Below are 26585 nucleotides of genomic sequence, written 5' to 3'. Positions count from 1 at the left end.
CTAGGGATTTTATTAAAAGGAATCATACAGAAAGCACTATGTTTTGGTCAGGATTCTTTCACTTATTTTGAGACTTATCTGTATTGCCGTGTGTGTCAATAGTCCATTTCTTTCTGTGCTAAGTATTCCGTTGGACATATATACCACAATTTGCTTATCTGTTCACCAGTTGATGGGCATTTGGGTTCAGTTTTTTACTGTTACAAATAAAACTGCTGTGAACATTCATGTATAAGTATTTACATGGACATTTTTTTTTCTTACATGGTAGGTGTATGTTTAACATTTTCAGAAACTGCTACACCGTTTGCAGAGTGGCTAAACCATTTTGCATCCCCACCAGCAGGGTATGAGAATGACATTGTTGGCATACCACTTTTAACAGGTTTCCAGTAAAAGAGAATGAGAAAGTTAATCAAAAGTTAATTCTCATGTACAAAGGTAGAGGGTTTTGTTGACCTTTTACCCAGAAGTGATGATGTGAATATAGATCTTCTGGGTGTTTAATCAAGGAAACCAGTTTGTTGGGTTTGCCAAAACAACCTTAGACCCAGCTGTACGTAGTCCACACCAGTTCACACTGAAGAGGTTCCTCTAAGCTAGGTAAGGAACTCGGAGGTTTCCAGAGAGATCAGGAGTGATAAGACAGGCAAATGAGGTAAGATTCTCCAGAATGAAACTGATAGGCCATCCACTAATAGTCTACCTGATTTCTCTTTCCTATTCCATTTTCTCTTGGGGCCAAATGAACATACTAGTATGTCTCATTTAGGCATTGAGAAGTGATTCTTAATTTTTTTCAGATAATGATGAAGACTATGGACCTTTCCCTCAGAAAGCTGAACATAAAGATCCACATGTGAACTTTTGCTTATCATGTATTATATTGTATTGGAAATAAATTTCATTTGATACTTACGCTATATAAACAATCTTTGCAAAGAATTAATTTCAATGTAAATATCAATTTCCAGTTCCAACTAAAAAAGGGACATAAATCTAAATTGTGAAGCTACATTTGAAAATTAACTTTTCTTTTGATCAAATCTGTATTAACAAGTAGGCTGCTGCTGTGTTTTTTTTAACATGACATCTAAATGGACAGTATGACATTTTTGACATATTAACGTGTGTGTCCAATTGACTTTGACTTTAAAAAAACAGAACCAGTGTTGAAAAATCAGGTTCAGAAAAGGAAATATTGGCCACTATAATCAGAGTTCCCAAAGAAATACCAGACTTCCCCAAGACCTTTAAATTGAATTCAGATCAGGTCATTTCCTTTATCTTCAATCAATGAGGTTATTGGCATCAGTATGAAAAGTCTTCAATTCTAAGTAAATGAAAATCAAGTCACAGCAGTTTAAACAACCCTTGGTTTGTCTTGATCACAATGCTGTAGGTTGAACTGTCCCTGGAAAAATATATGTTCAACTCCTAACTTCTGATACCTGCAAATGGGACTTTATTTGGAAATAGGATCTTTGTAGATGCAATCAATTTAAAATGAGGTCATCCTGGATTAACATGGGCCCTAATCCCACTGGTGTCCTTATAAGAAAAGGTCAATTCAGACACAGAGGAGAGGTGCCACATGAGCATGGGGGCAGAGACTGAAGTGAAGCAACACCAAGGATGGTCAGCAGCCACCAGAAGTTAGGGACAGGGAGGGGACAGAACCTCCAGAACTGTGAGAATACATTTCTGTTGCATTAAGCCACTCTGTGATACCAGAAGTGGGGTGCTGCTGCAACAAACACCTAATAATGTAGATGTGTATTTGAAATCGGGTAATGGCTAGAGGAATTTTAAGGCTCATGATAGAAAAAAAACACCTAGGATGCCTTGAAGAGGTTGCTAGTAGAAATATGGACATTAATGGAGATTCTGGAGAGGGCTCAGAAAGAAGTGAAAAGAACAGTGAGAAATGTCCTCTCATCTTAGAGAATACATATGTTGTCATGAACAGGATGTTGCTAGAAGTCATGAGCATTAGAGATATTTCTGGTGAGGACTCAGACAGAAACAAGGGCTTCGTTCTTACAGACCCTGGTTCAGAAGCGAGGAACCTGTGCTGGTTCCTTCCTTCCTATTTATGGTCACTGAGTTGGGTAGCCTACCCCAGACTCAGAGAGACCTAAGCGCTCTTGAAGTCCTCCGGAGAATGTGAGTGATAGAAGACTGTGTGTCCTCTGGCAAAAGGCGTGTGCATGCACCAAAGAAAGAAAACATGTTGGAGGCTGGAGGGACAGTTGGGACTAGAGAGTCTGTGTCCTATGACCTGGGGCCCAGGAAATGGGAAGCTGACAGGAACATAGGAATGGGAGGTCTGCCTTCCCAGGCTCCACTATTCCTCATTCCCTGTTCCCGCTCATCACAAGGCTTCTGGATGCTAAGCTACTTGGGGGCAGTGAGTATTTGTTGAATTACCCCCTCAGATTCCTCAAAACTCAACTCTGCTGGTTTTTATTTTGGTAGTTTTAATTAACACATAATTGCCTTCAGCAATTAACACCTAAGAGAGAGTTTGATTCCTCTTCTATGATGTCCTGATTTCCCTTCCAGGTACTGTCGCTTCTGAAGACCTGGTGACCAAAGCTGTTGTGGGTAAGAGGGATGGTGAACTTGGCGGGGAGAGTCTTGTGTCCAAAGGTTGTGGGATTATCATTAAGTGAGGCCAATCAGAAGTCTGAAGACTTCAAATGGATAGTTGCCTTTTTAAATAGATGACGATTACATGATTTCATGTTTTTAATATTATTTAATAGTTTTTTTCTGTTTGTGAATTGTACATGTTGATAATACAGAAAATGAGGAAGTATAAATCACCCACAATCCTACTTCCCATAGGAACATTGTTAACATTTTGGAGTATTTTCTGTTATTTTTTATCCCAACCCTAATTTTTTTTTTTGGTAAAAATCTTGTTTGGGAAATCATTTTTAGTGACTGATTTCTAACATTTGTACTTCAACTGTTTAGCAATAGAATGTAATGCAAGCTGTATTGTAATAAAATTTGAGTTTTAAGTTTTGCTTTGAAATTATTCACTCAGGAGTAAGGAGCACAAGAATATGATTGGAGATGTGCTGGGAGAGTGGGGGGAGGAGTTGTGGGAAGAGGCCAGGGAATTGGTGTTCTTTGCTTTTATTCCCTGGGCCAGAAAGTGTCTGGAAACTGGCAGCTAGGCCCTGGGGCAGCAGTGCACTAGGTACATCTGGGCCTGCACGGTGGTTGAAAGACCACAGGAGTGAGAACAAGTAGCCTCTTTTTAAAAAATATATATTTATATTGATTTCAGAGAGGAAGGGAGAGGGAGATAGAAACATCAAATATGAGAGAGAATCATTGATTGGCTGCCTCCTGCACGCCCCACACTGGGGATCGAGCCTGCAACCGGGGCATATGCCCCAGCCGGGAACGAACTGTGACACACACACACACACACACACACACACACACACACACACACACTCCACACCCCCCCCCCCCCCCGCCACCTGTGCCCCCCTTTGAGAGAAAGAGTCGGGGCAGTTGCCATGGCCTTCCCCTCCTCTCAGTAGGTCCACACTTGTGCAGAAAAAAAGCCATGACTTTTTACATCTGTGACCAGCCAATAAGCCAGCTGCCAGTGACGAAGTTTAAGTAGCAGTGTCAGGTTCTGGCCCATCAAAAGCAGGAGGTGGATGGGCATAAGTGGAGTCTGCCCTCGGAGCGCACCTTTCCTCTCGATTTTGCAGAAATGCTCTCCTGGTCAGGTCTTCTGCATGGGAAATCAATCTACCTGGCAACCCCCTGTGCTCTGAGGGTTCACTTTATGGGCAAGAGAAGCAAAGGAGTTCATAGGGCTGCTTGGAAAGACCAAGGTCAGGTTCGTTTAATTTCTAATCCTCTCAGCTGGACAGTGTTAATTGAAGCCTCTGGAAATGAGGGAGAAGGGAAGAGGTAGGAAAATGATATTAAGCACCTTGTCTAAATTGCACATTATCTTTTTTATTTTTATTTATATATATATATATTTTAAATATATTTTATTGATATTTTACAGAGAGGAAGGGAGAGGGATAGAGAGCCAGAAACATCGATGAGAGAGAAACATTGATCAGCTGCCTCCTGCACACCTCCCACTGGGGATGTGCCTGCAACCAAGGTACATGCCCTTGACCGGAATCGAACCTGGGACCCCTCAGTCCACAGGCCGACGCTCTATCCACTGAGCCAAACCGGTCTCGGCATCTTTTTTATTTTTAAAAATATGTTTTTATTTATTTCAGAGAGTAAGGGAAAGGGAGAGATAGAAACATCAATGATGAGAATCACTGGTTGCCTCCTACATGCCCCCTACTGGGGATCGAGTCCACATCCTGGGTGTGTGCCTTGACCAGGAATCAAATTGTGACCTCCTGGTTCATGGGTCGATGCTCAACCAGCCAGGCTACACATTATCTTTTAAAATCTGTGAGTCTGGCCCTAGCTAGTTTGGCTCAGTGGATAGAGCATTGGCCTACGGACTGATGTTTCTCTCTCTCCCTCTACCTTCCTCTCTGAAATCAATAAAAAAATAAAATCTGTGAATCTGGCCCTAACCGGTTTGGCTCAGTGGATAGAGCGTCGGCCTGTGGACTGAAGGGTCCCGGGTTCGATTCTGGTCAAGGGCATGTACCTTGGTTGCGGGCACATCCCCAGTAGGGAATGTGCAGGAGGCTGCTGATTGATGTTTCTCTCTCATCAATGTTTCTAACTCTCTATCCCTCTCCCTTCCTCTCTGTAAAAAATCAATAAAATATATTTAAAAAAAAAATTAAAAAAAAAAATACAATCTGTGAATCTGTTGTGCAAGATCCATTTAAGGTAACCATTATTCCCCCCGCCCCCCGGACTGCCTCTATCCCAAAAGAAACAAGGCCTGAGCAAAAGGGAAAGGCATGAATTACTTTCCATCCAGCTGGTGAAGGAAAAAACAATTACCTTTGACATCTAGCTTATATTAGTGCCCCCCCCCCCCCCCTTATAAACACATAGAATGTTGAAGCTCTAACTGTAAGAGATCACCTAGACTGTCAGGTGACTTGCTTATAGCTGCAGAATGAATGGAAAAGAACCAGCAAGAACAAAGGTCTCCACTTCAAGGCTATTCCTTTTCTCACCTATAAATCTCCTTCATGCATATAGTTCACATTTGCAGATTTATAATTTGTAGAAGACATTGTGTATATATTAGTGTGAGATGGGTATGTCTACCATTGTCACTTACCAGCAAGGAAGTCACAAACCGAGTTAACAAATTAGCTAATGTCCTAGGACTTGGAAGAGATGCTATGGAAAGTATGTGCTTTTCTTAATATTTCTCAACTACCCTGGGCTTCCACTCCCTTTCATACCTTTTTTTCTCTAATTTTAGAAGTTTTAAGTATTTATTGCAAGAAAATTTGGAAGACACAGAAAAGCGTGAGAAAACGAAATAACCTATAATGTTATAGCACTTTAAGATGATTTATTTCCAGTATTTAATGCATAAATATATTTTTACATGGAATCATACTGTACATAATTCTTTTTACATAAGATATTAATGCTTTGTCCTTTAATATCAATATCACTTTTAAGACTGTATACATTCATGATGGTTTCTGAAGCATACACTTATTGGTAGAATTTTAAAGTCAAAAGGCAATGCTTAAGGCTTCTGGTTTGATCGCCAGAGACAGTATCTACTCACATCTCACTTGCAACATTAGAGTCCCAATTTCCCTGAATTTTTGTTAGTTTTGTGAGGCACATCTCAACTTTTGCTTCAGTATAGCATTTTTAATTCTAGCAAGGCTGAACACTTAGTGTCCATTGAATTTATTCTTTTGTGATTTGCCTATTTAAGAAAACTTTTTTTCCTGTTGTGACTTTTTAATGGGGAGACAGTGTAGAGAAATAGAAGGGCTCTGGATTCCTACTGCTTGGATCAGTCTAGCCTCACCACTGTGTAGCTACATGACAGAGTAAGCCGTGATCCTAAGCCTTCATTTCCTCGTCTACAAAATATGGGCATCTGAGAAATAACTAGTACATATACACAAAGCCCGAACAAGTACCTATTGATCTGTGTAAGAACTCTCTGTGTAAAGAATATCCTCCTTCTGTAATAGATGGTGTATCATTCCTAGTTTGTCCTACCTTTTCAGTTTGAATCTTTTCAGTTTGTGGAAGAAAATCGGAGTTGAACAGCTCTTGTTACATTTTACCATCTTTTCCAAATGATTCTCTCCCTTCCTTTTTTCATTCTAAGCTTGGACAGTTGGCCCCCTCCTGCCATTCCTGCTGGTTAATACATGCTTATCTGCGTACGCCCCAACTGGAGTACTACCTCTCTATTTATCCTCTGCACAAGATTCTAGATGCCCACAGATTTCTGTTTTTGGGAGTTATAACTGTTAGGTATTTTGAATAACATGTTTTCCTGTTGCTGGCTAGCCTATACCCCTTTCCACATTGTAGAGAAGTAACAGTCTAGAGGTACTTTTCCTGCTGGGTCCCTCAGAAGATGGGAATCTCTGGGTGGACCATGACTATTATTTTCTGTTGTCACTTCCCTTTAGCTTTGTCTTTAACAGAATTCATGAAAGACTGAATGCTGCTGATATAAGACAAAACTGATTGTGAGGTACTTGGAGAGTAAGTCACAGACCTAGCAACTGACAAATACTTTTTAGCATCTGAGCCCAAGGCAGTGTACTAGGAACTGTGGGGGTGTGGCCCCCAATGATATGGTAGCCATAGCAGCTTCTGATCCAGAGCACTGGAAGGTGGAAGTTGATAGCAGCTTTGTCAGTCTTACTGGTAAGAACCAAAGATGTCCTTCTGTCTGGGAGGGACATTTAGACAGACTCAACCTCCAGGCTGGGGTCTTTCTGGCCCCACCCCCACAAAAGGTCTAGCCTACAGGTAGGGCAAGGAAACTATTTATTAACCCTTTTTCTGGGCCACACCAGACGAAGACAAAACTCCAGGGTTTTTCTATTAACAGACTTCTCCACTGGCTCCTATTTTACTGTAGGCGCTGCTTAAGAGACTGGCTGCATCCACACTTCTTACAAACCTGACTCCACTTCACCAGGAACTCCCCAGGCATGCTCCACACAAAGGGGACTTTTAATTTCTCAGGCTTTCTTCCGGACCTGTGTCCATGTTCCCCCTCGGCCTTCAGATCATTTTTCCTTGACCAAGGTTGGGTTAGGGACTTCTTAATGTCACGTGGCACTGATCATACCAGTGCCACTGCTTGTTTGCCCTGTCCATTAAACTGTACAAAATGTCTTTATTCTCCATTATACCTAGTTCTTGGCACAAAGCAAGCACTCAAAAAGAACTGCTGGATAAATTAATCTGTATTATTGTCTCATTTCTGGCCGGCCCTGGGCTCATTAAATCACTGATGAAACTGTTTCCCCATCTCTCTTGCTGTCTTGTTATTGTTCTTAATTGATCAGTAAACTTTTGCATTCCTGCGACAAAATGTCCCTCATATTGTCGACACCGTCCCCCAAACCTGGCACACCAGCAATCAGACGCAGTGACAGAGCATGGACTGCTTACCCTCTTCATGACATTCTCCTGGAAAATGAGGTTTCAATGAAGTAGTCCAGTGGTCGGCAAACTCATTAGTCAACAGAGCCAAGTATCAAAAGTTATGATTGAAATTTTTTTTGAGAGCCGAAAACCGACTTCGCTCACGGGCCACGAAGTTTCAATCGCACTGTACGTGCGCGCCTGCACATGGTATTTTGTGGAAGAGCCACACTCAAGGGGCCAAAGAGCCGCATGTGGCTCAAGAGCCAGTTTGCCGACCACTGCACTAGTCCATTTTTCCTATTTCCTGAGTATTCCTAATGGTAAGAGAAAAGGAGGAAGCAACGCTTCTTCCATCTGCTGTTCTGACTAGTCACAGGAAAAGCTTTCAAGGGATAATGGGCATGCGCACTGGGAAGTGCTGCATAAAGTATGACTCGAGATGTAGGAGTTTACAAACTTCATGGAGTCTTTGACTAACAAAGATAAATATTTCACAGAGTATCCTATACAATAAAGAGGTAATATGCAAATTGACCCTCACACAAGATGGCGGCCACAAGATGGCCAGCAGGGGAGGGCAGTTGCGGGCAAGTAGGGGAGCAGTTAGGCGTCAATCAGGCTGGCAGGGGAGTGGTTAGGGGGGTGATCAGGCTGGTAGGCAGGCGAGCGGTTGGGAGTCAGCAGTCCTGGATTGTGAGAGGGATCCCAGATTGGAGAGGGTGCAGGCTGGGCTGAGGGATACCCCCCCACCCCAGTGCACAAATTTCATGCACCAGGCCTCTAGTTTATAATAGTCATTGTATTCACCATTTACTTTACAGTGTGGACTCTCTGATGGCGCATGAGGACTGATCTGTGCCTGAAAGCCTTCCCACATTCATTACATATATAAGCTTCATCCCCAGAGTGGATTCTCTGATGCTGAACAAGGGCTGAGCTCCTTTTGAATGTTTTGCCACATTCAATACACTGATAAGGTTCTTCTCCACTATGAATTCTCTGATGTCTAATGAGGTTTGAGCTCAAACTGAAGGCTCTTCCACACTCATTACATTCATAGGGCTTCTCTCCACTATGTATTCTCTGATGGGTTATCAGCTCCGAGCTCTGCCTGAACGCTTTCCCACATTCATTACATTCATAAGGTCTCTCTCCTGTGTGGATTCGCTGGTGTCTTATAAGCTTTGAGCTTTGGCTAAAGGTTTTCCCACACTCATTACACTCATAGGGTTTCTCACCAGTATGAATTCTTTGATGGATGATGAGATATGAACTTTGACTGAATGCTTTGCCACATTCATTACACTTACAAGCTTTCTCACCTGTATGAATTTTCCGATGTCTAATGAGGGCCGAGCTCTGATTGAAGGCTTTTCCACACTCACTACATTCATATGCTTTCTCACCACTGTGGATTCTCTGATGAATAATCAGATACGACCTCAAGCTAAAGGCCTTCCCACACTGGCTGCATTTGTAGGGCTTTTCTCCAGTATGGATTCTCTGATGTTGTGTTAGAGAGGAATGCTGTTTAAACCTGTGTCCACACACTTCACATCTATGAGGTCTCTCTTCTGTAGGAACTTTCTGAAACGTTATAGAGTTTGTACTTAGAATCAGGCTTCTTTGTGGCTCATGATGGAATCTCTTTCCTAGAGATCGGTGTGTGATGGCTTGACTAAAACTGCCTGCTGGGGAAGGGGAGCTTCCTGATTTCTTCCTTGAAGCATTTCCTTGCTGCCACTCAAAGCTGCTTTTGTGTTCACTAATTCCTCTGAATGATAGTTCCTGGGGAAGTCCTGCTTTTCCTCCTGAAATATCCTTCTTTGTCGCTGATTCATTGTTCTCATGATCTGAAATGATAATAGCAAAAACCAGATTTTTAATTTCTCCAGTCACTCTCAATACTCACTTTCCATGTGAGAGAAAACAGATGCGCCAAACACAAAAGATGTCACTTTCACATATATCTGTAACACTGATTCTGTGGACAACACCTCCCTTCCAGAAACAGCTATATTAGTCTGATTTCTGTGGCTATTCCTTCTCAGATTCAAGGCCAACCACTCAAACATGAGTTCCTTCAAATTTTGTGCTGGGTTCTCATGTATCATCCCCATTCTACAAACTGTCTATCCCAGCCGTGGGCAAACTACGGCCCGCGGGTCGGATCCGGCTGTTCTATCCGGTTCTCTTGCTCTCCCCTCTGCTCCTTTACTTTGAATTTATATTAGTTCACACAAACACTCCATCCATGCTTTTGTTCCGGCCCTCTGGTCCAGTTTAAGAACCCATTGTGGCCCTCGAGTCAAAAAGTTTGCCCACCCCTGGTTTATCCCCTAGACTTCAATTACTAATGTACTTACGTTATACGCTAATCAGATCCCCAGTTCTATCCTGTTTCCTCTGGTAAGCTCTAGACTTTCATATCCAATGCTGATTAGACATATTACTTGTGAATATTTCACAAGCTCCTAAATACATCATCAGTATGTTTTTTCCTTTATGTTTTCCATGTATATGAAATAGGCCCACTATTAACCAAGCAGTTAAGACTGAAACCTGAAACCTCAACTCCTACCCACATGCTCCACTTTAACAATGACCAGCTACTGCAATACAATCTAAATACCGATAAGGAGTCAGCTTTGATATTCCCCACCTCTCACCATAATACACCTTGATTTACTCACTGTGGCCATTGATTACAACAGTTTCTAACAGGGCTCTACTCTTGCCTTCAAATGCATTCTCCATCCTGCAACTAAATTTTAAAACACACATCCAATCACGTCATTCCCTTGTCCAAATACCTTCAAATGTACCCCACTGCACTGTACAAACTAATTAGAATGACATACAGATTTCCACAATCTGGGTCCCATTTTCCTGTCCAGTTTCTCTTACCACCTCTCCTCTATGAATTCTCTGTTCAAGTTAAATTGAATTATCTGCAATTCCCACAATGGGGTATATTTTCTCACCTTCAGGACTTTGAGGCCTTTGCTTGTGTGATATACTACTACTACTAGAGGCGCAGTGCACAGGTAGGGTCTCTAAGCCTGGCTGGCCATCAGGGCCTTCCGGCTGCTGGTTGGGGTCTCCCTTTCTTGGCTGCTGGCTGGGCCTTCCTTTATTCTGTGCCGCCCCTGGTGGTCAGCACACATCATAGCAAGTGATTGAACTCCCAGTCTCCCGGTCAAACTCCCACAGGGACAATTTGCATATTAGGCTTTTATATATATAGATATTTGTTCTTCATCCCCAGTTCTGGGCACAGTTTTAAAGACCCTTGAAATTTCCTATGTGGTAGATGTGGGAGGAACACCTGTTATTCATAAGCCCCTACCAACTATACCTGGGTTTATGCTAATGAGTTGACTCTTGGAGGTAGGCTGATTGCCATAGGAACCAATCAACTGATTAGAGGATTGGAACTTTCAGCCCCATTCCCTGACCTTCAGGATGAAGGGCTGGATTGAGTTAGCTAATCATCAATGGCCAGTGATTTAATCAATTGTGCCCAGGTAATGAAACCTCCATAAAAACCTTAAAGGGGTTCAGAGAGCTTCCAGGATGGTGACTGCATCCAAGAGTCAGGAGAATGGCAACCCAAACTTCACAGCTACAGAAGCTCTGCACTCAGGACCCTTCTGGACTTTACCCTATGTACCGCTAGTTCATTCGTATCCTTTATAATAAACCAGTAGTAGTTAAGTAAGGTGTTTCCCTGAGTCCTGTGAGCCATTCAAGAAATTGTGAAACCTGAGGAGGGGGTCGTGGAATTGCCAAATCACAAAAAATCAGATGTGTGGGTAACTTGGACTCATTACCTGCAAGTGGCATCTGAAGTGGGGGTCAGTCTTGTGAGACTGAAACCTTAACCTGTGGGATCTGCACTAATTCTGGGGAGTTAGTGTCAGAACTGCTTACTGTGAGGGAAAACCCTATACATCACATTAAGTGTCAGAACTGCTGTGAGGGAAAACCTCATACATTCAGTGTCAGAAATACTGAGAAAGTCTTTTCCGTTAGCCTATTTTTCCCACCTGTTTATCTGGCCTTTTCCTACTTCTAGTTCAAGTCTTAGATGTCTCTTTAAGAAGTATTCCTTGAACCACTAAGATTGGGTATAGTGCCCAGTGCCTACTCTTATTCTATAATTTACTACATTACACCGCAATTGCCTTTTTGCTTGTCCACCACCTACATAAACCTGAAAGTTCCTTGAAGATAGAGACCCAGTGCCTGTCAGACATGTATTAGTACTCAGGTAAGATATATAAGGAAGGAATCCTATCTAATAAAGAGGGAATATGCTAATTGACTGCCACGCGCACAAAGATGGCAGCACCCACAGCCAATGAGGGAATATGCTAATTGACTACCACGTCCTCAAAGATGGCAGCGCTCACAGTCACAAGATGGCAGCTAGTCCCCTCAGCCCTGCTGGGGCGGCAGGTGTGCAGCCACTCTGTGCACCTGCCTTCGGAGTCCCCTAGTCCCCTCAGCCGCCCAGGGCTGACCTGAGGTGCGGGCAAGCCTCGGATGGCAGCTGCCTGTGGCTTGTGCTGCCGGCAGTGGCAGTAGAGGTGTGATGGGGCGTCGCCTCCTGCCCGAGGGCTCCTGGACTGTGAGAGGGGGCAGGCCGGGCTAAGGGACCCCCGCTCCAGTGCATGAATTTTCGTGCACCGGGCCTCTAGGAAGTAAATAAATGACAGGAAACTGACACAAGGAAGCCTGTGATTTGTGAGGGCTGCTGAATACAAAGCTGCTAGATTCCAGGTCAAGAGCACCTCTGGCCTAGAATAATAAAGGTGAGGCTTACATGTGGCGTGTTTGTAAAATGCAATTCATTGTGTATCTTTAAAGCCAGAGGCCTAATTGATAACAGTTCCCAGATGAGTTTCTGTTTCTTACCACTTTGGGGGTAAAGGCAAGGTTCCCAAGGTTTCAGCTGTGCCTTTAAAGGCTGGAGTGGGGTGTTTAACTCTTGGGATGCTCCAAGACATGTCAAATCCTTCCATGGCAATGCTTGTTCTTGTGGACTAGCCGGAATCTGAAACCAGTAAAATATGGTTAGTGTGGTGAGAAAATCCCTAGGGAAATGCTTAGTAAAAATCTCAGAGGTTAACAAAGACATGCCGGGCATGAGGGATGAGGGAAAAATAACTTAAGGTAGAGAAGGGCATGGCCCTAGTAGTCACTTCAGGGTCATGGTTCAGTAGAGACAAATTTCCATCCTACTGTTATGACGACGCCACATGCTCCAGTCTGTAAATTCCTTTTCCCACAACATATTGCATCTCCCTGTCCCCACCTGCTGCCCAGGATCATCAAATTCTCTCTCCAAATCCTCCAACAGAGTCACAGCTTCCTCGCCACTTTTTGGACCACGTTGCTGAACCCAGGCCCGCAGCTCCTCAGGCAGGATGCTCAGGAACTGCTCCAGCACCAGCAGCTCCAGAATCTGCTCCTTCGTGTGCAACTCTGGCATGAGCCACTGGTAGCACAGCTCCTGGAGTCGGCCCAGGGCCTCCCGAGGCCCCGGTGTCTCCTGGTAGCAAAACTTTCTGAACTGCTGGCGAAACAATTCTTGGCAAGATCGGGTACTCCCATTCTGCTTTAATTTCTGCCCCCAGGAAAGGCTTTCTTCCACTTTCACTAGTATTAGTTCTTGTTCCTGAGGATCTGGAGGTAGCAGGGTTGAAACGGCTCTGGATTCCATAGCCATTCCGGCCTGAAACAGCTGATAAAACTCACAACTGGGTTCTCTACTTCAGAAATCCTTTGAATAACCTCTTCTTTCCTGAAGGGTGAAAAAGCACTGTTAACTTACAGCAGTGAAAAAAAAAAACCAACCTCGAAGAACTGATAATAAACATCAGTCAGCCCAATAACATACTGAAAGGGAGCTAGTTTGAGATTGTAAATAAATAATAATCAAGTGACAAACTAATCACTCATGTCTTCCACTGTCTCCTATTTTGTAGAATTTCTACTACTAATTCTATAAGAAATTATTTTAGAAGCAAAATAATGCAATATTAACATGAGTCACACATACCTAGAAATTTCCTTTGTAATTCTTTCAATTCTGATGAATCGAGGAGAAAAATATGTCTTTAACATGCATGTAAAACTTACAGTACTTTTTTTTTTAAACGTATTTTTATTGATTTCAGAGAGGAAGGGAAAGGGGGAGAGAGAGAGAGAAACATCAATGATGAGAATCATTGATCGGCTGCCTCCTGCAAGCCCCCCACTGGGGATCAAGCCTGCAACCCAGACATATGCCCTTGACTGGAATCAATCCCGGGACCCTTCAGTCTGCAGGCTGACGCTCTATCCACTGAGCCAAACCAGCCAGAGCAGAACTCCCTCTTTAATATTGTTATAATCCTCAGACTACCAAGGGTAACAAGTATCTAGCTGGGATTTTAAAATGCTGATTTTAAAGTATATATTGTTAGTAACCTATCTATGGCAAATAGTATTGATTCATTTAAGGTAGTAAAACAGTTTTTTTAAATGCATATTAAACATTTGATTTAAATAAAAATATTGTTGAATATTTGCCATTTGATCAATTTTGGTATTCACTGAATTTCTTCAAGGAACACTGAGGAACTAATTATGGGCTCTGTCCTGAGCCCGGTAATAGGATGCAAAGGTTTTTGCTCCTGAATAAATGACTCTACCTAGGAATAACCAACAAGTATTTGTTAAATGCTTACCACGTGTCGAAACCATGTCAGATATAGAGACAGAAGTGAAAAGGCCAATCTCAGCTCTCAAAAAGCTTAGAATATACTGGAGTAAACATTTTTAAAAAGTGAAATATGGCAACGAGTACGTATTAAATTTTCTGATACAGGTCAGACAGGATCTGACGTTAGGATGGGGGAATATCCATAGGAGGGTATGCCCTTCAATTAGCAGGACAGTAAAATTTAAGGCTAACACTACCATTAGCTGGAGAGATTAGAATACCGGGGCTACAAATCTGTGGTTTATTTAGCTCGGCGGCACTGGCTTTTCTACTTTTATGTTCCGTTCAACCGCAGCATTTGCAAGATCGGGCGGTGGGGAGCAAGTGCCCTCCCCGCGGGACGCAGGGACTTGAGTGCCGGCCGCATCCGCGTCCCCAGGTCACCAGGAGGCGCCGCCGCGACGCGGGGCCGCGACGCGGGGCCTCGACCCGGGGATGGGCGGGCGAGGAGCGGGCTCTTCCTCCCCGCACCGCCGCGGGCCGCACGCCCTCCCCGCCTCCCTCCACCTCGGGGCCCGCGAGCCTCACCGCAAAGCCAGCAGCGGCCAGCGAGGGGGCCAACGACCCAGCGGCCAGACACAAAGACCGGAAGTGCACCCCCGTGGCCTTCCGCTCGCGACTCCCCGAGCCCTCTCCGCCCCGCCCCACCGCGCTCTCAGGCAGCCAATCAGCGCCCTGGATCCTGTCCTTTCCACTGCCCGCCCCCTGCGTCCGCGGACTCCGCAGAGACAGGACTCCCGGGCTGGGGGCGGGGACGGCCCGGGCGGAAGGGCGGGCCGGCGGGCGGAAGGGCGGGGCGCCGTGAGAGGCCGCTCCTCCCCACCTTGGCCGCTCGCTGCCCACCACCTCCACCACCTTCTTCTCCCGCCACCTTCTTCTCCCACCACCCACCACCACCCACCATCCTGATGCCAAGTCTCTCCTGATTCCTCCCCCTCCGATGTGTTAGAAACGTTTTTCTGTAGTGCCAGTGCTTTCCCAGGTCTCTGACAAAAGTGAACACGTGGATAAACAGGCCGAATCAATGGAACCACCCGTGCTGCTCTTCCGCTCAACAGCGCCGTGCAGCAGCCCCGTCTCCCCAGGCCGCAGCCCCAGGCGCTGTCCAAACCCAGCAGGTCCGAGGCGCCGGGGTCCCCTGGGTTCAGGGACGCTGAGCGCTCCCAGGCTCCGCCCCTCCGAGTGGGGTTTCCCGTCTTCATGGGACCCGAGCTGCCATGGAGTCTTAGTATTTAAAGTTTCCTTGGCCATTTAGTGGTGAAAAATGATGTGTCCTGTTGTGTTTAAACTGTTAGCTTGAGGATAAGGTATTTCCCTCTCCTGGTTATTGACCATATACGGTTCTTCAATGGCTTTTCCCACTTTTAAAATTGAGGTGTCACTATTTTTCTTTTATATTTGCAAGTTTTTTACTTGCTGAGGGTATCAGTTCATTTGTTGCAAGCATTTCCCATTTTGCATTTAAATTATTTTTAAAATGTTAATACAAGGTGACATACATAAAAACAAATACCTTGTGGAGGCAAAAGACACGTATTTGGGAAAAATTCATTAGCATGCAGAGCTATTAGTGACTTACTAACTCATTCTTTTTTTTAAAAAAAAAATACATTTTTATTGATTTCAGAGAGGAAGGGAGATTCATGTCCCAGAGCTGAGGAGAGGCCAGCGACAGTCTGGGGAAGGTGAACAAAATAAGGGTGTTAGGAAGACTGGTGTCTAGGCTTGACCTGACGGATGCCATCTTTTTATTTATTTTTAAATAAATATATACATTTTTTTATTGATTTCAAAGAGGAAGAGAGAGGGAGAGACAGAAACATCAATGATGAGAGGGAATCACGGATTGTCTGCCCCCACTCCCTCCCCCGCAACTGGGGACCCAGCCCACAACCTGGGTATGCGCCCTTGACCGGAACTGAACTAGGGACCCCCAAGTCCGCAGGCTGATACTCCATCCACGGAGCCACACTGGCCGGGGCCTGATGCCATCGTAAGAAGCAAGTTGCTCTCGGTGACCTGCAGCCTGCCCTGGGGGCCGTGGCCCAGAGCACCTGCAAGCAATGTTCTTGCATCGAAAAGGAGGCCAATGCGCGCTCACTGCTTTAGCCGCACAGCGCCTAACGAGCTGTTGGCTGTAAACCACCTGCTTCATGGCACGCGGCATGGCTGCAGGTCAGCTGTGTTCTTGGAGGCTCTATATGAAGCTGCATCCGCCTCTGGGTGTGAGGGTTTCCCTAACTTGCTGCCGCTCCGGTCTCTGCTTCTGTCTGTAAGTTCCCCTAATAAACTTTAATTCTGGAGCTGTCAGCCCCTTTCTTCCGTCTGTGGGCCCCTTGGAGGGTGGTTTGAGTACATCTCAGGAAATTTTCCCAGAGGGGCCATGCAAAGAGGCAAAATGTTAAAGGCAGAAAAAGAGGATAGACAGAGGAGTGTTGAGTGTGTAATAGTGGCATTTGCCTCAATAGATAATCTCATTTCTTACCAAAATAGGTAAGAAAGTGACACACTAGGAAAAAAACCCTCCAGTTCTTATCATTCCTTATAAGGTGGTACACACTATATTTAAAATGCAAATTAATTACTTAATTACAAGAGATGTAGACTGAAGATTTAGAGCTACTTTCTAGGACTTGGTTTAAATTTCCAGTGGGATAGCAACTGATTACCTTTTTAAAAAATATATATTTTATTGATTTTTTACAGAGAGGAAGGGAGAGGGATAGAGAGTTAGAAACATGGATCAGCTGCCTCCTGCACACGCCCTACTGGGGATGTGCCCGAAACCAAGGTACAGGCTCTTGACCAGTATCGAACCTGGGACCCTTCAGTCTGCAGGCCGATGCTCTATCCACCAAGCCAAACCAGTCAGGGCCTGATTACCTTTTAAAAGCCTTAACCAACAATTTCTACTTTACATGGTGTTTTAGTCCCTTTGGGCTGCTAAACCAAGGCTACCATAAACGCAGTGGCTCATAAACAATGGAAATGTATTTCTTACAGTTGGAGGCTGGGGAGTCGGAGGTTAAAGCACCAGCAGCTTCAGTGTCTGGCGAGGGCTCACTTCCTGACTCATAAACTGGTGATGGGTGAGTACAGCTATCCATTCTGTCAAGTTCAACGGCTTGTGTTACTGTGTCATTCAACAGTGCTCTACTTCCTGGTCTTCTTCAAGTGAGACAAGGGTGCTGACAGTCCCTTAGCTGTAAGCCACCCTTCGGTAATAACGGATGGAGACAGTGGCTTGTGACGCTGAAGGGAAATGGGTCATTCCCTCATTCGGCAAATATTACTGAACATTAGTATATGCGAAACACTGGTATGAAAAGTGAGGGGCTCAGATGAAGTAAAAGATAAGCTTCCTCACTTTACTTACGGCTCAGAACTCCTGGAGTGTGAATTCCACAAGAGCAGGGGTTCTGCGTTTCCAGTGCTACCTCTCCAGTGTGGTCCGGCATCCGTACAAGTTGAATTTCATTACCAGGAGTAATGAGTGCCCAAAGGGAAAAATTGGGGCCAGCACGTTGGGGACAAATGGGACAAGTGGGTCTGGGCAAAATAATATATTGGTTACAATTTCAGGTTCAAATCCCAGACTTCTCAATTATTAGCTCTGTAATCCTATGCATACTTCTTAAATTTTCTGCGCCTCCGTCTCCTTTTCTGAAAAAGTGAGGATAGTTGTAGTACCTATGTCATAAGGTTGTTATGAGCATCAAGTGAATTAACCCATGCAGAGCAGTGCTCAATGAATGTGTACTGTTGGTGTCTGGTGAGGGAGGGTTGAGTTGTTGAGAGTGTGAAGGCTGGGAGAAGGAACATTTCCACACATTTGAATTTGCCTGATGGTAAGAATTATTTAGGGTCTTTGTTAAAAGCACATATTTCTGGGCCTTCAATCAGCACACTAGGAAGAGTTGTAGGAATTTATATTTTTGACAAATACTGGAAATGATTCTTATCAAATTAGTTTGGGAAACTGATGTGGTAAGATAGAGTGTAGACTTTTGAGACTGACAGATGTGGATTCTGATCCATTCTTTAAACAGTTACGTCCAGATGTCCACATGGACAAAGGACTGATTTAAGTGCTGGGCATCCAGCAGAGTCTAAAACCAACACAGATCTCTCATTTTTGTGCTTATAGATCTTATAGTCTACTAGGATTCCTCCTCTAAGACACCAAATGGGCCTTCCCAGAGTGACCTGAATGAACTGTTTAAGCAAACAAAAAGCTCTGTTTCCTTGTCCTAAAAGCATTACAAGTTGATGAAAGAAAAAATAAATAAATCAGAAGCTGTAAGCCATAGTTCTCATGTTGAAGAGGGAAATTCTCAGTTGCCCCGAGGCCTTATGTTCACATTAAGTGAAATATTTGGGAACAGAAAATGACCTGGTGTGGCTGGTGGTTTGGTGGTGGTGGTGTCGGTGTCCAAGTGTTTGACCTGGAAATGGGAAATTGAACCACCTGACCACAGGAAAGCAACTATGACCAGAGTTAGTAGTTTCCCTGGGTCTGATTGGCTAGTTGCCAAGCCTACTAGGTTGTTTTGACAAATCTCGTCAAAGTTGCCCTTTGAAAGGCAGCTGGATTTTCGTTTCCTCCTTCCCCAGGAAGATAGGACCAAACAAGAATATTTACCTTTGAAAATCGTTTTGTTGGCTCTCTTGTCAGGGAATACCAAAAAGTATTTGATAGTGGTTTGACTTAGAGGTCAATTTAACATAACCGGTGGCCCATCTACTTCTGGGGCCAAAGCAGGAGTGGTAACTCCATTTATTTTGTTTTGTTTTTAGTAAAGGAATTAAAGAACACTAGTGCCAAGATGAATGCAGCAATGGCATTTAATTTAATTCTGGAAAATACATACAAAATGTAAACTATTGTCTTCTTTGAATCTCTTGAGTGTTCAGTGTTTATCATTTGATTTACTGGTGTGGATTTATTTCACACGGGGTGTGCTGGGTTGCTGTTCTCTCTCCTGGCTGTGCTTATGCTCTAAGTACAGTATAAACATCACTGAAAACTGTGTTTTGGACGTTGCTGTTGGGAGAAGGAGGTGTTCTGTACAGTGGCATTTCAGACAGCTGATGCTTGACCCTTAAGAGCCCAAGTGACCACATTTTTGCATGTTACCATCCCTGTTGAGAGTGTACTGAAATGTGTTAAGCTATCGTTTTATTTTATACAAATGTATAATTTTTGGGAATCATCGAAGTATAGAGAGAAGGATGCCGTCACTTCTTATTCCTCAACCTGACGCGATCCAGTCTCCTCTCACCATCCCACTGAAGCCGAACTTTTGGAGATAGTGGCCTTGTTGCCAAATCCGATGGCCTCTTCTCAGTCCTTGTCTTTTGTGGACTCTAGCATCGGTCACTGTTGGCAGCCTGCCCATTATTTATTTATTTATTATTATTTTTTTAAATATATATTTTATTGATTTTTTACAGAGAGGAAGGGAGAGGGATAGAGAGCTAGAATCATCGATGAGAGAGAAACATCGATCAGCTGCCTCCTGCACACCTCCCACTGGGGATGTGCCCGCAACCAAGGTACATGCCCTTGACCGGAATCGAACCCGGGACCCTTCAGTCCGCAGGCGGACGCTCTATCCACTGAGCCAAACCGGTTTGGGCAGCCTGCCCATTTTTTAAACATTTGGTTTCTGGGCACTATTTTTTCTCTACCGCTCCGTTTACACATTGCCCAGCTGGCTTCTCTACCACCTACTCCTTAGTTAGGCTTTTGCCAAGCTCATGGGTAACACTCTTCTCTGCATACACGCCTTCTCTTCAGGGAGCGACGGCGCTCTGCTACTCACACATGAATGATGCCAAATCCGTATTCCCACACCTGACTTGGCTACTAAGGGAACACTGTCTCTCTGCTCATAACACTTTGACATAAATAGGAGACTTTTCCATCCCACATGCACTTCTCCAGTTCTCTGCGGACACAAAGGGTGCCCTGCAATTTAATTCATTCTGACATGAACCCGAGTGAGCGCAGACTCCACAGGTTATGGGCTCAGTCTGTGCCAGGAATGGGGGTGAAGACCAACCACATAGTCCTTATTATATCACCACATTCCATCTACCAAGCCCCAAATCTTAATTTCAAACTTGTCCAAACATCTAACCTGGACAGTCGACCGATGCTTCAACACTGACACGCCCAAATCCAATTTGACTACCTGCCTCCATTTCTAATCTTCTTATTAAGAAAGAATTATTATGGAATTGTTATAATCAAATAATTGTTTTACTTTATTAACTTGCCATTTTTTTGCCTCACATTGTCATAACTAAGCAGGAATTTTAGGGCCAGTGTAAGGGACCAGAAATTGGTCATCTTAAAACTCCGATCCTTTGGAATCATCATCTGAAATAGCTTAAAGTTGTCTTTTTTTCTACTTTAATTCAGGCCTTTTTTTGTCTTTCATGTAATAGCTTCTTAAATGATCTTCTTGCCTCCTATGTCTCTTTCTCCTGTGCACTTTTCAGATTACTGCTAGAGTCTTGACATGAACCTGATTATGTAATCACCTATTTATAAATCTTGGCTGCTTTGCTGTACTCTCAGACTATCCGGTGCACACCCTTACCATTCAGCATCTTTTCCTTCTGGCCCGTAGCTCTTCCCCCCGGGTACTTGGGCCCCACAGCTGAGGCACCATTTCTCTCATGTCCTTGCCCTGGCTGTTGTCTTTAAGGACTTATTAGTTTTGGTTGAAATCCTCAGCGTCCTTCAAGGCCAGTTTACATGTTATCTTCCCTGTGAAACCTTCCTCAGCCCCCTAGGAAGGGCTCTGTTATGATTTCCATTTCTTGTCTTGTTCATGTTAATATTCCTTGGACCTAGCAAAGCACTTTGATTATACTGTACATTTCTTTTTAAAATCAAAATTACTTGTTTTAAAAAATTAACTTTAATACATAGTTAATAAACTTCAGCTCTATCAGATAAAGTTCCTTTGTTCAGTTTCTTAGCAAACCAACCCAATATCATCACCATATCATCATCATCATCATCATCGTCTTCTTCACTTTGACACTTAACAACTGTCTAGACTGGTTGCCTGGGGTATGGAAAGATCTAACCGTTGGTCCTGCACTCACCAACTCCGAGAATTACACAGACCTGGAGTGATACTGTGATTCTACTTTTAAAAAATATGTTTTTTTATTGATTTCAGAGAGAGGAAGGAGGAGGGAGAGAGATAGAAACAACAATGGTGAGAGAGAATCATTGTTCGGCTGCCTCCTGATGCCCCCCCCCCCGCTGGGGATTGAGCCCGCAATCCAGCCATGTGCCCTGACCAGGAATTGAACTGTGACCTCCTGGTTCATGGATCATTGCTCAATCACTGAGCCACGCCGGCCGGGCCTATGATTCTACTTCTTCCAGTGCTATACTGCCAGAGACGACAGAGTCCTAGCTGCGACTGTGCACAAGAATTTGCTATGCTACTAAAGTCTCTGAGTTCCATTTGAAATTCAAGTTCATAATCTGACTCATGCTTGACACATTGTTAAGTTTAGTGGCCGCCCCCCTATATGATTTTAAGCAAGTTTCAAGTCAATTATTTGTTAAACACGTATAGTCAGTTTAGTTTTGTGTTTAAATAGCAACTGAGCCCTAAGCAGTTTTGCTCAGTGGATAGAGCGTCCGCCTGCAGACTCAAGGGTCCCAGGTTCGATTCCAGTCAAGGGCATGTACCTTGGTTGCGGGCACATCCCCAGTGGGGAGTGTGCAGGAGGCAGCTGATCGATGCTTCTCTCTCATCGATGTTTCTAACTCTCTATCCCTCTCCCTTCTTCTCTGTAAAAAAATCAATAAAAAAAAAATATATATATATAAATAGCAACTGATTTCTCAGCCTCCTAGGAAATCGCATGGAAACTAGGGATACAAATAATAACCCTTTAAATAGAGAGCATGCCAGAACCTCAAACATTTTTAAAATCAAAGATATACTATTAATTGTTTGTGTAGGTAAATATGACAACATAGCAGAATAAAATAAAATTAGGAAAACACACAAGTTAATGCATTCTGCTAATGACTGAATCTAACCAAACAAAATAAACTCTAACTCAAAGTAATTATTTTTTAACTCTAACTTGCCTGGACATTTTACCATAATTTTATTTTGTTTATTTATTTTCATTTTTTGTTAATCCTCACGTGAGGAAATTTTTCCATTGTTATTTAGAGAGAGTGAAAGGGAAGGGGAGAGACAGAAAAACATCGATGTGAGAGAGACACAGCTATTGGTTGCCTCCCGCACATGCCCCCCCCCCACGGGGCTGGGGACCAAGCCTGCAACCAATGTACATGCCCTTGTCCCCAATCGAACCCACAACCCTTCAGTCCATGGGCCGACACTCTATCCACTGAGCCAAACTGGCTAGGGCTTACCATAATTTTATTAGTCTCTGAAAGGACTACATGCTAGTAACACCCTACAGATATAACAAAATATGTGAAGATGCTGAATGTCACTCTAAACAGAAGTACATATGCCCTGCGATAAATTCTTCTATTTTGACGGGAGCATTTATTCGTACAAAGACGGAAATGGGGACAGAAAGAGACTTTGCTTGGGGTGATGGGCACCCAGTGCAGCGTGCAGATGTTTTGATTGAGTTGTGCACTTGAAACCCGCGTGGTTTTGTGAACCAATGTCACCCCAATAAATTCAATTAAAAAAAAAAGGAATGAGTAAATCAACTTTCAAAATCATTAGGTTTTGTAGTTAGATTGTATTACTTTTAGCAACTGGAGTTATATATGAAGGGTCAGTATTATAAACAGTAAAAATGTCGCATATTATTAATCACATTTATTAGACGGAAATGTTATCACATGCGCAGATGGGAGATGTCCCGCACTCCAGCATTCTTCAGTCTCCTGTTTTCTCGAGTTTCCGTGTTCCTTTTCCTCCCTCCTCTCTGGCTTCGCAGGAACCTTGCCAGCTTATGCTGGGCTATCTTTGTGAATGAACCAGCAGTTGGTAATTGGTGACCTGGACCCAGTTGTAAAATGGCGTGACCTCTGCTGCTTTGGAAATACAGTTTGGCTAGAAGCAACACTGCAAACAGATTTTTGTTTAATGTCCACAGTCCAGCCGTTCTGGAGACCCTCCCGCGGAAAATCGGTCACAGGATTCTTGAGACGTTTCCCTGGAGCGTGCTGCCACCTGTTGGCCAGATAAGGCAGGGCAACCGCAGGGGATCCCATTGGAACCTGCCGTGTAATTTCTCATTCCCACGAACACCTAACACTTTCTGAACACAGGCTTTGGGTTTTCAACATCAAAAGGATTCACTAAATAGCTGAATTATAAAGAAAAATAATATTACAGACTAGACAACCAAATGGTCTGGAGTTACATGAAGAAAAAGATGCTCTCAAGGTTCAATTTCTCGCATGCTGATTCAGTCGTGTAAATTTCTTACTGCTTTTTAAAAGTCATAGCATACACGGCAATTGAACTTTGGCCTAAATGAAAAAGTTGGATATTTAAAATGTCATTAACTTATAAAATGTGTGCTATAATAGCACATTCTTATTATTCATTATTTTGAGATATATAGTTAAACGTTTTTATTGATTTTAGAGAGGAAGGCAGAGGGAGAGAGTGAGAAACATTGATGTGAAAGAGAAACATTGATTGGCTGTCTCATGCCCCTCCCCCCACTACAACTGGGGATGGAGCCTGAAAACCGGGCATGTGCCCTGACCAGGAATCGAACTGGCAACCTTGAGGTGCATGAGATGATGCCCGGTCAACTGAGCTACACTGGCCAGGGCTACTGTTTAATTTTTTGAATGACAAAACCAAGGCACAGATAGATCGAATGCGCCCAGGTTCACACAGGGAGTGGTAGAGGCTGGATTTGAATTCACACGGGGTTTTTGTTGTTTGTGTTTGAGATAACTACAGATTCACAGGAAGCTGCAAAAATTGTACAGAGGGAGAGAGAAACATCAATGTGTGCCCTTTACCCAGTGTTTCCAGTGGTTCCGTAAGATGTAGTATCACCATTGGAAAAACTGGTCAAGGGCTGCATCTTATGTAACCATAGTACAAATTAAAACTGGGAAGTTGACGTTGGTACCATGTACGGGTGTGTATAGTTAGATCTATGCCATCCTATAATGTGTAGGTTTGTGTAACTGCCACTGCAGTTAAGATACAGGACTAATCCTTCACTACACAGACGTCCCTCACACTATACCTTTAGAGTCATTCCCTTAATTATTGTTAACGCCTGGCAACCATTAGTCTGTTCTCCGTATTAACAGCTTTGTCATTTTGAAAATGTTATATAAGCAGAACGACACAGTCTGTGACCTTCTGAGAAGGCCTTTCTCACCCAGCATGATGCCCTGGTGACAACATGCAGTTTGGCCGTGATTTTTACCCACTCTGCCAATCTCTGATTTGCCAATTTAGACCATTTTTATTTAATACAATTATTGGTTACATTACTTAAATATTCCTTTTTTTGTTTTCTGTTTCTCCATTTTGCCTTTCTGTGGGTTACTAAAACAGTTTTTAAGGTTTTGTTTTAACTGATCTATGGTGGTTTGAGTGTGTGTCTTCATAGCGTTCTTCGTGGTTGCTCCAGCCCAGTGGTCGGCAAACTCATTCGTCAACAGAGCCAAATATCAACAGTACAACGATTGAAATTTCTTCGGAGAGCCAAATTTTTTAAACTTAAACTTCTTCTAACACCACTTCTTCAAAACAGACTCGCCCAGGTCGTGGTATTTTGTGGTAGAGCCACACTCAAGGGGCCAAAGAGCCGCATGTGGCTCGCGAGCCGCAGTTTGCCCACCACGGCTCTAGGCATTATATTCCGTGTGCATAGTTTATCATCGTCTACTGGTTTGACATTTACTAGTTTGAATAACATATAGAAACCTTACCTCCCTTTGGGCCGCTTTACTCCCCCACCCCGATTTAGAATGTAATTGTCCTAAATATTTCCTCTACATACATTAAGAACCACATCAAATAATGGTATTATCATTTTTTTTTTTTTGCTTCAACCATCAAAAGCAATTTGTTGTATTTACCTAAATGTATACACCCTTTTTGCTCTTTCTTTCTGACATTTCAAGATTCCTTCGTTTATCATTTCCTTTCTGGTTCAAGAATGTTTTAGGCCATTCTTTCAGGACAAGTCTGCTGACCAATTCTCTTCCTTCCTTTCATCTGAGAATGTCGGGTTTCTCCCTCATTCTGGAAGGATGTTGCAATGGAGATAGAGTTTTCTTTTCCTTCAGCACTTGGGAACATCCAGAGTCTTCTTATGTGTGTTTCATGTAGAATGTCAGTGATGGTACCTGTCCATAGCAGGACGACTAGGGAGAAGTACGGTTATGCCATCTTGTCCTGGAACCAGAAACCATGGGGCCGTTTCTGATATTCATATTATTTGTATTCAGATGTGGAAAATGGAGACTATAGGAGTTCGACAACATAGTGTTGATTTTGTCCAAGTGTTTTAGAATTACCGCCAGCAGTATTAAAATCACATGTCCTGCCCTGGCCGGGTGACTCCGTTGGTTGGAGTGACATCCCATACACCAAAGGTCGCGAGTTCAATTCCCGGTCAGAGCACATACCTCAGTTTCAGGTTAAATCCCCGGTTGCTGGGAGTACGGGAGGCAACCAATTGATGTTTCTCTCTCTCCCTTCCTCCCTCTCTAAAAAAACAATAAAAACATGTCCTCAGGTGAGGATTAAAAGTATATATATGGGTCCCGAACTCATCAAATTATGACAAGAAGAAAGCTTAAGGTATTGGATGCAGCCCGAGCTGGCGTGGCTCAGTGGGTAGAGCACCAGCCTGCAGACGGGGGATGCCCGGTTCCACGGCAGTCAAGGGCCCGTACCTTGGTTGCAGTCTCCATCCCCAGCCCTGGTGGGGCGTGTGCAGGAGGCAACACATCGAGGTGTCTGATCTCTCACATCGATGTTCCTCTCTCTCTCTCCCCTTCCACTCTCCCCAAAAATCAATGGAAAAATATCCTTGGGTGAGGATTACCAAAAAATGAAGATATTGGATGCAAAATTGAGATGCATTTCTAGGGAGTTTAAAATGATGTATTTACCCAAAGAAAAAGACAGTAAATAAAAATGCCAGCTGAATGTGCCCGGTGCTTGTCACCCATTCTCTCGCGGACTCGTGCTCCCTGGGAGCTTAGCCCTTCATGGAAAGAAAGGCCCTC

At 43.7% G+C, this 26585-nt stretch overlaps 1 protein-coding gene across 2 annotated transcripts; it reads right to left on the bottom strand.

Annotated features, from left to right (window-relative positions):
• Positions 1 to 3753: 3753 nt before the first annotated feature.
• On the bottom strand, positions 3754 to 14978 carry ZNF397 (zinc finger protein 397). Of its 2 annotated transcripts, XM_080682973.1 has the most exons (5): positions 14864 to 14978; positions 12884 to 13372; positions 12484 to 12622; positions 8886 to 9416; positions 3754 to 3920 (listed from the first exon to the last, which is right to left on the bottom strand). In XM_080682973.1, exons 2-5 carry the CDS (start codon positions 13295 to 13297, stop codon positions 3868 to 3870), a joined length of 1137 nt encoding a protein of 378 aa, XP_080539099.1. In that variant the 5' UTR covers positions 13298 to 13372; positions 14864 to 14978; the 3' UTR covers positions 3754 to 3867. The 2 variants fall into 2 exon arrangements, with proteins under 2 accessions (XP_080539099.1, XP_080539098.1); XM_080682972.1 differs by lacking the exon at positions 3754 to 3920 and having other exon boundaries at positions 5479 to 9416.
• Positions 14979 to 26585: the final 11607 nt, after the last annotated feature.

The sequence above is a fragment of the Plecotus auritus genome, assembly GCF_963455305.1.
Source record: "Plecotus auritus genome assembly, chromosome: 8".
Taxonomy (NCBI): Eukaryota; Metazoa; Chordata; class Mammalia; order Chiroptera; family Vespertilionidae; genus Plecotus; species Plecotus auritus.
Note: the sequence above shows the minus strand (reverse complement) of the source record. Positions and strands in the feature narration are given on the sequence as shown.

Excerpts from the sequence above, each read along its gene's own strand:
- ZNF397 (XM_080682972.1), bottom strand. The coding sequence starts at position 13,297 with ATGGCTATGGAATCCAGAGCCGTTTCAACCCTGCTACCTCCAGATCCT. Across the intron at positions 12,623-12,883 it reads TTGATGATCCTGGGCAGCAG|ATTCCGGCTAGTCCACAAGA; the intron begins GTGGGGACAGGG and ends TACTGGTTTCAG. Across the intron at positions 9,417-12,483 it reads TTGCCTTTACCCCCAAAGTG|ATCATGAGAACAATGAATCA; the intron begins GTAAGAAACAGA and ends TTATCATTTCAG.